This window comes from Mytilus californianus, unplaced genomic scaffold, assembly GCF_021869535.1.
Source record: "Mytilus californianus isolate M0D057914Y unplaced genomic scaffold, xbMytCali1.0.p SCAF_9, whole genome shotgun sequence".
In the NCBI taxonomy this organism is placed as follows: Eukaryota; Metazoa; Mollusca; class Bivalvia; order Mytilida; family Mytilidae; genus Mytilus; species Mytilus californianus.
The window spans coordinates 41,205,594-41,218,173 of NW_026262745.1; the positions used below are offsets into that span (position 1 = coordinate 41,205,594).

The 12,580-nt window shown below is 32.1% G+C and overlaps 1 protein-coding gene across 2 annotated transcripts in view; it reads left to right on the plus strand.

The window, feature by feature from the left end:
* LOC127715781 (circadian locomoter output cycles protein kaput-like) overlaps nucleotides 1-12,580 on the plus strand; it is a 107,664-nt gene that overhangs the window by 43,944 nt on the left and 51,140 nt on the right. For both annotated transcript variants that reach the window (XM_052221925.1, XM_052221926.1), the window contains one exon: nucleotides 5,815-5,959. In XM_052221925.1, the coding sequence (XP_052077885.1) occupies nucleotides 5,815-5,959 (145 nt within the window). The remainder of the gene's footprint in view (nucleotides 1-5,814; nucleotides 5,960-12,580) is intronic.

Consider the following 12,580-nt stretch of genomic DNA (forward strand, 5'->3'; position numbering starts at 1 on the left):
GTTTTTATTGGTCATCCATTTTTATAAGCCATAACTGCTTTATAGAAACTTTATGTTTTTAAGCCAATTTTAATTTTTTAAATTATCATATATATTTAAGGAAAAAACTGTCATTTTTGTTGAATCTGCAACAATATATTGCGGTCTCAATCCTACATTCCATCATAAGCACGTCAACATGTACATTTAAGTTGGTTTAATTTTTTTTAAACATCAATAACTTTGTCAAACTTTCATGTAATGTATATGAAACTTGGACTATGCATTTTAATAATCAAAAGACAGTTAAGCAAGAACAAAGTTTTGAAAATATTTTTATTTCATTTTTCTTTTTTTTCTATTTTACTGATGAATAGACTTTTTTTTCAGACATCAATAACTATATCAAACCTTCATGAAATTTTACGAAACTTAGACAGACTATTTTATACAAAAGATCAATTACAGTTTTCAGCTAGAACACAATTTTGAAAATATTTTTGTTTTTGTTTTCTGTTTTTTACTGATAAAAGGACTTAGTTTATTGGCTGTTGACATTTAGATACAGTCTGCGGGTAAAGTTTTTCAAACATCAACAACTTTTTCAGAATTTTGAAACTTTGGCAAGTTTTTTTGACGATTAAGAGATAATGTCTGATGCATAATTTTGAAAATACATATTTTTTTTCTTCATTTTTCAGTATTTTACAGTTATCAGTTACAAACAGTCTTGGATAAATTTTTTAGACATCAATGACTGTCAAACCTTTATTGGACGTAATGAAACTTTGGACAGATGTTTCTTCAAAATCAAGAAATAGCATGTGAATATTTATATTTTTGTCTGTATTTTATCGATATATTATTGACTTAGTTTCAGCAGTCAACATTACACTTTAACTCTGACTATGGCAATAACAGGTAAAATACAAGTTCTGCAGAACCCTTTACGAATGTTTCCAATTGTTTTATTAATATTGTTATACCTTACATAATTCTATTGGGTAATACATAATCATGTGACATGAAATGATAAAGGTAATCTTCATTTAAATGATAGGAATAAAGAATAACCCTTAAATTTATAATGTTAGGTGAATAACCATCTTGAGCCTCTTTGACATGTAAATGAGTTATCTCCCATAAAAATAATGTCACTGGCATCTGTAAACAAAAGGGCAACATTTAAATTTGGAAATTCATCTGGTGCAAAGGAAGATTTGTCATAATCCATTTTCAGGACTATCAAATTTGTCAAAAAGAATTTATATTTGTTGTACATCGTAACTATAATGATAACATGCTGCCATGTGAGAAAAACAAACATAAAGGGAAAATCCTTCCCATGAACCAACTGAATGAAAATGTCCTTGGGACAATCCTGAAATATCCTTACCCAGAATGATGTGCTAATAGGAAATTAATTGACAAAAAGGATGAGGCATTCTCAGAACAAAATTATTCTATGACGTCAGTATTAGGACAATCAATTAGCACATACTTCTTAAACAGTATCTTTACTTCAATGTTTCAAAGGGCAATTCTTATATATAGCTGTTTGTTGAGTATGATATAGTGAGTGTGACCTTTAGAAACAGTTTCTGTGATTAGGTCCATTTCTCAGATACTTACATAATGGAATTAGATAAGCAGTAAAATTGAGAATGGAAATGGGGAATGTGTCAAAGAGACAACAACCCAACCAAAGTTAACCTTAAGTTTTTGTGGTAGAGCTTGTTTTTCAGGTACTATAAACAACATAAAGCCCACTATATTTAGTGTATAGAATAATTGTTATGTGTACATGTCTGTCTGGCAGGATTCAATTGAACTTTATTTTATTTTCATGTATCTAGATATTGTTAAGTTTATTTGATATCTGTAGTAAAAACCTTGATCCTTATTAAAGAATTTCAGCATAAAGTTCAATGATGATTAGTAAAACAGGAGAGACATCCCAGTTCATGTGCTCGTGTTTAATATTTACTTCAGAAAAAAAATGTATTAATTTAATGATATAAGTACAGAATCAATAATGTTTCACAGAATGTGAATGCATGTACATTAGAATTTTTCTTCACCTCAGAAGCTTGGCTAATTTTAACTAAGCTTTGCAAAATCCTTATTGTTATTTTTTAAAGAAATAATTCATTGTGACTTGAATTTATTGTGATTTTACCACGGGTTGGCCCTTTATGCTAAATATTTTACCACGAGCAATAGCGAGGGGTTAAATATCAGCAGGGAGGGTCAACCTGTGGTAAAATCAATATAAGTTCAAGCCCCCATGAAATATTTCTATTCTAATATGATAAAGACAGCAATTCTTTTTGGATCAAAGCACTGTAGGTGAAGGGAAATGTTTGCTGTTCCTGTAATTGAACACACTATATATAGTGATGTTAAAGACAGAGAGAAATGAATTGGGGACATTGATGCTTAAATGATTTACACTAACATACTGAGACAGGTTTGGATGAAGTTAATTGATTATCTTACTTTTATTTAGGAAAATTGGATTTTAACAAATTCTTATCATCCTTTGTTTATGTTTTCATGTTTTGACAACTTCCAGTTTCACATTCCTGCATTTTCCTGTAGAATGCTTACATTCTTACCTCATTGCTCAATGACATACTCATTTATATAGTCTGACCTCGGGTAACTCATTCATAAAAAGCAAATGATGTGGGAATAAGATTTGAACAGCCTAAACAATCCATGACATTGACGATGAGCTGACATATCAATATGTTTATATTTTCCAACGTGTGTACTCAAGTGTTTGAAGAACACCATATTAGAATTGGGAATAACAAATCCAAGAAATCAAATAACCAAAAACATGATTGAACAAACATGCCTATCTCATACATGAGTGAATTTAAGATTATCGTTGTTTTCAATCTTTTGGTGATTTTTTTAAATTTGTTCAAAATTTTGAAATCAACTAAATGCAAAATACTGGTTAGCATGTAAATCTTTGAAAAGCATTTTTAAAAATCAAATGAATATGCAGAAAGGGAAGAGAAAAAAGATATCATGAGGTTTTAGCAAAGTGTTTTATTTTCTCGGTTCTTAAAAAGTGTTTTGCAAACAGAGAAGACACATAAAACCTGTGTTCACAGAAACATTCAGTAGACAAAAACTGCCTTTTCAATGGGCTTTGATTTTTTTCTTCTATGCATGAAGCCTGTTTTCTTAGCTTGAAGCAGGGGTATAATGAAAAAAAACAAAGGCCTGATTTATAATAAAACAATAAACAACAAACAAATATGACAGACAGCAATGAACTTAGCAACCACTGAATTACAGGCACATGTAAAATGTGACTGGGATAAACATTGTAAGTAGTCTCAAACCACCTCCCCATACTTAACCTAGGACAGTTGTGTCCCAGCACAACATAAGTACAGCCTCTAAAAATCACATGATCAATTTATTATAGGGCTAAACGTCTTGAAAATAGTATTTCATTTTCATGGCATCAGGTTGCCCTGTTGTGTACATGTAACCCTACTTTAATAGATGGCTGCATCAACTTTGAAGTGCTATGACATTTACTATGGATACTTTAGGAAAGCACAAAAGGAAGATGGCCATACTGTCATTTTACTCAAACTGAATAATGAAACTCTTCTAACACATCATGCACATGTAACCATTAAGTTTTTGTCTCGCATCAACGGAGTCAAAAAGCTAGACATAGGTATGCTGTTTACGGCAGAGTCAACCTCGGCAGCGGCGGCAACAGTGTATTAGTTTGTGATTAGGTCAGTTTTGTGGGGAACCACAAGTGGTAGGTCAATGATATTTGTATGCAGTTGTATCAGCATTGGCACATCTCATTTCCATGGTGATAATTTGGCCCTGCCCCCTCAGTCATGGTCTATTGACTTTGAAACTTTTGCATTGTTAACATATATTAGTTTGTGATTAGGTCAGCTATAATGGTGAACTACTAGTAGTAGGTCAATGATATTTGGTATGCAGTTGTTTCAGCATTGGCACATCTCATTTCCATGGAGATTATTTGGCCCTATCCCCTCAGTCATGGTCTATTGACTTTGAAATTTTTGCTTAGTTTACATGTATTAGTTTGTGATTAGGTCAGTCTATAGGGAACCACTAGTGGTAGATCAATGATATTTGGTATGCAGTTGTTTTAGCGTTGGCACATCTCATTTCCATGGAGATTATTTGGCATCGCCCCTCAGTCATGGTCTTTTGACTTTGAAACTTTTGCATAGTTTACATGTATTAGTTTGTGATTAGGTCAGTTTATGGTGAACCACTAATGGTAGATCAATGATATTTGGTATGCAGTTGTTTTAGCGTTGGCACATCTCATTTCAATGGAGATTATTTGGCACCGCCGCCTCAGTCATGGTCTATTGACTTTGAAACTTTTGCTTAGTTTACATGTATTAGTTTGTGATTGGGTCAGTTATTGGGGAATGTCTAATAGTAGGTCAATGATATATATGTATTAGCATCATTTGGCACATCTCATTTCCATGGAGATTGTTTGGCCCTGTACCTTCAGTCATGGTTCATTTACTTTGAATATTCTGCATAGATTACGTGTCAAGTATTAGCTATTTTAATTTCAACATTTGCATTTTGCTATCAAAATAACAAAAAGGAGAGACATATCTCAGTGTTATCAGTTTATTATTAAGAATAGACAGTCAGGGGTACTACTTGTACAAGTAATCTTTATTTACTTGAAGAAGTAAATAAAATAAACTTATATAAGTTAATTATAATGTTTGAATAATCTCCCTTTAATTTTCTCAAAAATTTACTTGTATAAGTAAATTTTTTTACAATCCGACAAAAATTCTCAAGTTTTGAGATGTGAAAACATGCCTTTAACAATTTTTCTCAGGTTAGCTCATAATTTTTGATTAGAGTTCAATGTTTCATCTCATTAATTCAACAAAGAAACTGATTGCACAAAGATCTTAAGTATTTGCGCAAGGCTTTCAAAAATTGCCCCTTGGGGGCTTGTAAATGAGCAGTGCTCTGAAATAACAGACAAATGAGATTTTCATTGTCCATCAAATTACACTTAAATGATTAGTAAAGACATCTGCAAAGGACAGACAATCAAAAATTCTTTTAGAGCAAAGAAGTCCTAAGAATTCAAGAAAAGAAGATAGGATGACTTTTTTACTTGTATAAGTAAAAAAATCTTTTTGTCTAAGGGACATAACTTATCCCATTTTTTTTTACCTATACAAGTAAATAAAATACACTTGTATAAGTATCCTACAAATTTACTTATATAAATTTATTAATATTTACTTCTTCAAGTAAATAAAAATTACTTGTACAAGTAGTACCCCTGACTGATAGAAGTAAATTTGAATAATGTGTTGTCAGATTTATCACCTAGCTATGCTTACAAAATTCCCCTACAGAGTTCGAAAACTTTATTTATAGATGAATATTAGTATGCAGAAAACATAAGCTCTATGGAGTGAGTTAACTTACTTCTCATTCATCTGACCTATTTCCCTTTAATTTGTGCACTTTCTTTTCAACAGGTATAAATTATACTGTTTAAACTTTTGTGCAGGGTTTAGGAAGTGCTATACTCCAATGATTGTATTTATCATGAGAAATAGCTAAAAAAAAAATAGAATAAATGTGAAGTCACATAATAATGCATTTAAACTGAATGTTCCATGACTTGAGACAAGATAAAGATCTATTTTAAGCACTAAAAGGCATATTGGGTGTTCACATATCATAAAACACCATTAGATATAAATGACTTCAGAAGAACATGCAGTGAGATGATCTAATGATGTGGTTTCTGTTTTGTAGTTATGAAGTCACCTATGACAACAACAGTTTTCCGTGTAAGAATTAATGGAGATAGAGTGCAGTATTTAATGTCAAGGTCGATTATAGTTAGAGACAATTGGACGAATAAACCAAAATACATAGTCAGTTTAAACATTGCTTTAAGGTAAGAACACTGGCTTTGATTTAATTTTTCTGTAAACGCCATATTTTCATCTATGATGACCAATTTTTTTACCTAAACATAAGCATTGTGGTCTTATAATGGTATAAGTTTGTCAAAACCATTGCTGACCATTCCACAGGACATGAAATTGTCAAAATATTGTTTTCATGTTTCCTCATTTGTACAAGATTATGATGTTATCTAAGATGATGACTGCATTTCTATAATTTTAAAGTTTAAAGCAGTTCTGACCATTTAGATAAATTTTTTAAAACCCTAAATTCATTGTCGTATATCACAGTTGGGACTAATAATTGAAGCAAAATACATAAGGCCGTAATTAAATAAATCCTTGTTTCCCCACACCCCTACCAAGTTTTTTGCTGGTGGGTAGTTAGGTGTTTTTTTTTTCGTGACTTTTTTTAAATGTATTTGTCAGACATATAGAAAACATAACGCTTGAAAAACTCCTTTTTTGTGTTGATACTAAACATCAAGCTTTGTGTTCACCTTTTCTGTGAATTGTACCCTGTTATTGATAAGCAGCTTTCTACATTTTGAATGGTTTCTTCATGCGTAACTTCAAAAGTTACCTATTTTAAAGTCTTATCAAACTCCTGTACAACACTAATTGTATCATGAAAGTCTGGTTCAAAGATGTTAAATGAATTTCAGCTCGACACTTTGTCACTAACTTGCACCAAAACCTTGTCAGAACGAAGCAGTGAAAGACTGCCTTCACCCGTGTCAGTGACAAATACTTCTTTCCGAATTGATTGTTTTCCAAATGTATACAATCTGTTGTCTGCTTAAGTTTTAATTTTTCCTATGTGTGGATATTTTGTCCTTACACACAAAGAGAGGGTAATTTTGTCTGCCATTGATGCAGATCAGTCAGAACTTATAACTCAGCCTTTTTCAATTTTTGTGACGCATTTTCTCTTTTTTATAAGGTTATGATGTTATATAAGGTGTGGACTGCATAACTCTAATTTTTCAAGTTTAAATCAGTTCTGACCAGTTCGAAAACATTTTATATAACCCACACGTTGATAATGTCATGTGTCACAATTGGGCTAATAAACCAAAATACAAAGTCAGTTCAAACATAGCTTTATATAGTAGGTACATTTATACATGCAAGATTTATGGCTATAATTTATTCATCTGTAAACGTTTTTTTTCATCGCAAATGACCAATATTTCTCTTTGTACCAGCATAAGAAATATTGTGGTCTTATAACAACAACAACAACAACAATACTTTATTTCAAGAGGGTTTACACAGTTGGTTATATAACTAATATTTTCTGAGGCCTCAGACATAATAGAAATGCATAACCAAAAAATTGTTGCAAAACAAAAATGCAAACATATACATGGCATACATTGGTATAAAAGTCAAGTATAATGTTATGAAAAAATAAACATGATGAAATAATTAATATTCAACCTTTTTAGCTCACCTGGCCCAAAGGGCAAAGTGAGCTTTTCTCATCACTTGGCATCCTTCACCATCGTTCGTTAACTATTATAAAAATCTTTTCCTCTGAAACAACTGGACCAAATTTAACCATACTTGGCCACAATTATGGCCTTAAATGGACAGAAGGTTCAAATTCATCATGATCAAGAGACGGCTTCCAGAGCAAATTTGATTATTTTTTTGTGTACTTTACTCAAAAATGGACTTAGTTTTCTTTTTAGTTTAAGGATTTAGATACAGTCTAGGGTTTAAGTTTTTTTTAACTCCATGTCCCTTTCAAATGAGCTTTTCTCATCGCTTTGTATCCGTCATCATCATCAACTTTTACAAAAAATCTTCTCTGAAACTACTGATTCAAATTTAACCAAACTTGGCCACAATCATCATTAGGGTTTATAGTTTAAAAAATGTGTTGAATGACCCCTCCTGTCAACCATGTTGGCCGACATGGCTAAACATAGAACATATGGGTAAATTGCAAGTTTTGTCTATAATTTTGAAAACCATTATAAATAGAGAAAATCGGAAAAGGGCAAAAATGTTCAGAATGTTGAGCTCTATACTACCAATTGTTCATTGACGTCAAAACTGTCAGAAGACTTCTTATAGGAGTAATTGCTGTAAAATGACAAATTTTTACAATTTTTATGCCCCCACCATAGTGGAGTAGGCATTAAGTTTTTAAATACCCTTGTTTGTCTGTACTTCCCGAAATTGGTTTACGTTCTCTAACTTAAGTTTGCCTCAAACAAATGTAATGAATCTTATAGGCAATGCTTTTTACCACAAAACACAGATCAAGTTTGAATTTTGATGGCGTCACTTTTACCGTTCTAGAGTTATGCCCCTTTACAAATGGAAAAAATTGCTGAATTTTTGGTTTCCGTTCTCTAACTTAAGTTAGCCTCAACCAAATGTTATGAAACTTATAAACAATGCTTATTACTACCAAACTCGGATCACAAAACTCAGATCAAGTACAACTTTTGGTAGAGTCACTTTTAGCGTTCTTGAATTATGTCCCTTTATAAGGTTATATGCAAAAGGGGGCATCATCTTAAACAGAACATAGGGGTAAATTGCAAGTTTTGTCTATTATTTTGAAAACCATTATAAATAGAGAAAATCTGACAAGGGCAAAATGTTCAGAATGTTGAGCTCTACCAATTGTCCTTTGACGTCAAAACTGTCAGAAGACTTCTTATAGGAGTTATTGCTGTAAAATGACAAATTTTTCAATTTTTATGCCCCTGCCGTAATGAAGGGGCATTAAGTTTTACCCTTATCTGTCTGTATGTCCCGAAATTGGTTTCCATTCTCCAACTTAAGTTTGCCTCGAACAAATGTTATGAATCTTATACATAATGATTTTTACCACAAAACACAGATCAAGTTTGAATTTTGGTGGCGTCACTTTTACCATTCTAGAGTTATGCCCCTTTACAAATGGAAAAATTGCTAAATTTTTGGTTTCTGTTCTCTAACTTAGGTAAGCCTCAACCAAATGTTATGAAACTTATACACAATTCTTATTATCACAAAACACAGATCAAGTTTGAATTTTGATGGCGTCACTTTTACCGTTCTAGAGTTATGCCCCTTTACAAATGGAAAAAATTGCTGAATTTTTGGTTTCCGTTCTTTAATTTAAGTTAGCCTCAACCAAATGTTATGAAACTTATACACAATGCTTATAACCTCAAAACTCAGATCAAGTACAACTTTTGGTAGAGTCACTTTTAACATTCTAGAATTATGTCCCTTTATTAGTTTATATGCAAGAGGGGGCATCATCTTAAATAGAACATAGGGGTAAATTACAAGTTTTGTCTATTATTTTGAAAACCATTATAAACGAAAATCTTACAAGGGCAAAAATGTTCAGAATGTTGAGCTCTACTAATTGTTCATTGACGTCAAAACTGTCAGGCTACTTCTTATAGGAGTTATTGCTGTAAAATGACAAATTTTACAATTTTTATGCCCCCGCCGTAGTGGCGGGGACATTAAGTTTTTAAATACCCTTGTCTGTCTGCACGTCCCAAAATTGGTTTATGTTCTCTAACTTAAGTTTGCTTCAAATGAATGTTATGAATCTTATACAATATATGATGAAATCTCGGAATTTCGTTCCGGAAAGAATGACATAGGGGTTGCTTTTCTGGTTGCATTGGCGGTGGCTGAAGCGTCAACAATTGTTAAGTTTTCTGCTCAAGTCAGTTTGATAGGAACTACTTCATGTACTTGTGATATACTAATGATATTGTCTATAAAGTTGCTTTACTATAAACACATATAAGTTTGACGGCTATTTTGAGGCCCTGCCCCCTAGGCTTTCAATCAACAAGCAATTTTCAATGTTAAGTTTTCTGCTAAAGTAAGTTTGATAGGAACTACTTGTGATAGATCAATGATATTTTGTATAAAGTTGCATTACTATCAAAACCTATTATTTTGATGACTATTTTGAGGCCCTGCCCCCTAGGTAATGGTCAAGTGACTTTGAATTAATTAGTAGTTTTCAATGTTAAGTTTTCTGCTAAAGTAAGTTTGATTGGAACTACTTGTGATAGATCAATGATATTTTGTATAATGTTGCATTACTATCAGTACATATCATTTGACGACTTTTTCAAGGCCTTGCCCCTAATTCATGGTGCAGGGACTTTTTTAGCTCACCGGGGCCCGAAGGGCCCCATGTGAGCTTATGCCATCATTTGGCGTCCGTCGACGTTTGTCGTCGTCGTCTGTCGTTGTAAACTATTTCAAAAATCTTCTCCTCTGAAACTACTAGGCCAAATACCTTCAAACTTTAACTAAATGTTCCTTAGGGTATCTAGTTTATAAATTTTATCCAAAGTTTTGATCCATCGACAAACATGGCCGCCATGGCTAAACATAGAACATAGGGGTCAAATGCAGTTTTTTGCTTATATCTCAAAAACTAAAGCATTTAGAGCAAATCTGACATGGGGGTAAATTTGTTCAATTGGTCAAGATCTATCAGCCCTGAAATTTTCAGACGAATCGAACAACTCATTGTTGGGTTGCTGCCACTAAATTGGTAGTTTTAAGGAAATTTTGCAGTTTTTTGTTATTATTTTGAATATTATTATAGATAGATATAAACTGTAAACAGCAATAATGTTCAGCAAAGTAAGATCTACAAAAAAGTTTATATGACCAAAATTGTCAATTGACCCCTTAAGGAGTTATTGCCCTTTAAAGACAATTTTACACAATTTGTTCATGAAGTTTGCTAACATTTAAAAATCTTCTCCTCTGAAACTACTGGGCCAAATACCTTCAAACTTCATCCAAATGTTCCTTAGGATATCTAGTTTATAAATTGTATCCGAAGTTTTAATCCATCGACAAACATGGCCGCCATGGCTAAAAATAGAACATAGGGGCAAATGCAGTTTTTGGCTTATATCTCCAAAACTAAAGCTTTTAGAGCAAATCTGACATGGGTAAAATTGTTCAATTGGTCAACATCTATCAGCCCTGAAATCTTCAGACAAATCAAACAACCCATTGTTGGGTTGCTGCCACTAAATTGGTAGTTTTGAGGAAATATTGCAGTTTTTTTGTTATTATCTTGAATATTATTATAGATAGATATAAACTGTAAACAGCAATAATGTTCAGCAAAGTAAGATCTACAGAAAAGTTAAATGACCAAATTTGTCAATTGACCTCTTAAGGAGTTATTGCCCTTTAAAGACAATTTTACACAATGTGTTCATCAAGTTTGCTAACATTTAAAAATCTTCTCTTCTGACACTATTGGGCTTAATACTTCTTAACTTTCACAACTTGAATGAATGTTCTTTTAGGAATCTAGTTTATAAATTGTATCCGAAATTTTGATCCATCAACAAACATGGCCGCCATGGCTAAAAATAGAACATAGGGGTGAAATGCAGTTTTTGGCTTATATCTCAGAAACTAAAGCATTTAGAGCAAATCTGACAGGGTAAAAATGTTCAAAAGGTCAAGATCTATCAGCCCTGAAATTTTCAGACACACCGAACAACCCATTGTTGGGTTGCTGCCACTAAATTGGTTGTTTTAAGGAAATTTTGCAGTTTTTGGTTATTATCTTGAATATTATTGAAGATAAGGATAAACTGTAAACAGCAAAAATGTTCAGCAAAGTAAGATATACAAAAAAGTTTAATATGACCAAAATTGTCAATTGACCCCTTAAGGAGTTATTGCCCATTAAGGACAATTTTACACAAGTTGTTTTATGTTTTTTAACTTTAAAAATCTTCTCAAATGAATGTAGTATAAATTTTGTATTTCATTTCCTTGTACGTCAAGAAACATAGACACTATGGCTAAAATGGAACATATGGGTAAAAAGCAAAATTAATCATTGATGAAAGATTCAAGCAAAAAAAATTACAGGTGAGCGATTCAGGCTCTTGAGAGCCTCTTGTTTGAATTAATTAGCAGTGTTGCTGTCCATCCGATTGTATTTTTAAAATTTTTTGCTGACAGGAGAGACGTACCTCTGTGTCAGTAGTTTACTCTCAAACCTTCAGTTTGTTTCTAAAAGATTACTTCATCAGAATTCAAGGGATATATTTTAGTCAACAGTACATCATGTAAAATATTTACTAAATGTCATGTAAGTTTAGTCCTCCTCATGATCACTTTCAGAAAGTATCAGTTTTTAATTATCATTATCAGGTGGCCTCAATAAATTCAACCCCACTTATTTTATTTCTAGAAATCATCACGTTTTTATACATATATTATAAATAATTAACTGTTAATGTTAAGCAGCTGAATATAGATTTGCAAGTTAAGACTTTATGCTCATTTTTAATTTGCACTTGGGGTACAGTCTACTCCAAGAATAAAGTAAATTTACAGTTAAATAATTGATGCATGTTTCAAAATTATGAAGAACATATATTGGTATCAATATTGATTTTGTTTTCAGTAAATTAAAATCAAACTAAATATTATTTTTATATACCTGTATGAGGGTATGAATGCTGTTTACAGTCAGGCGTCAAACGGTCATTTTCTGCTACTGTTAGCGTCAAATTGGTTAAATTTTTTCCGTGATTCGTCAAAATATCCTTAGCGTGATTTGTCAGAGGTCTCAAATAATTATC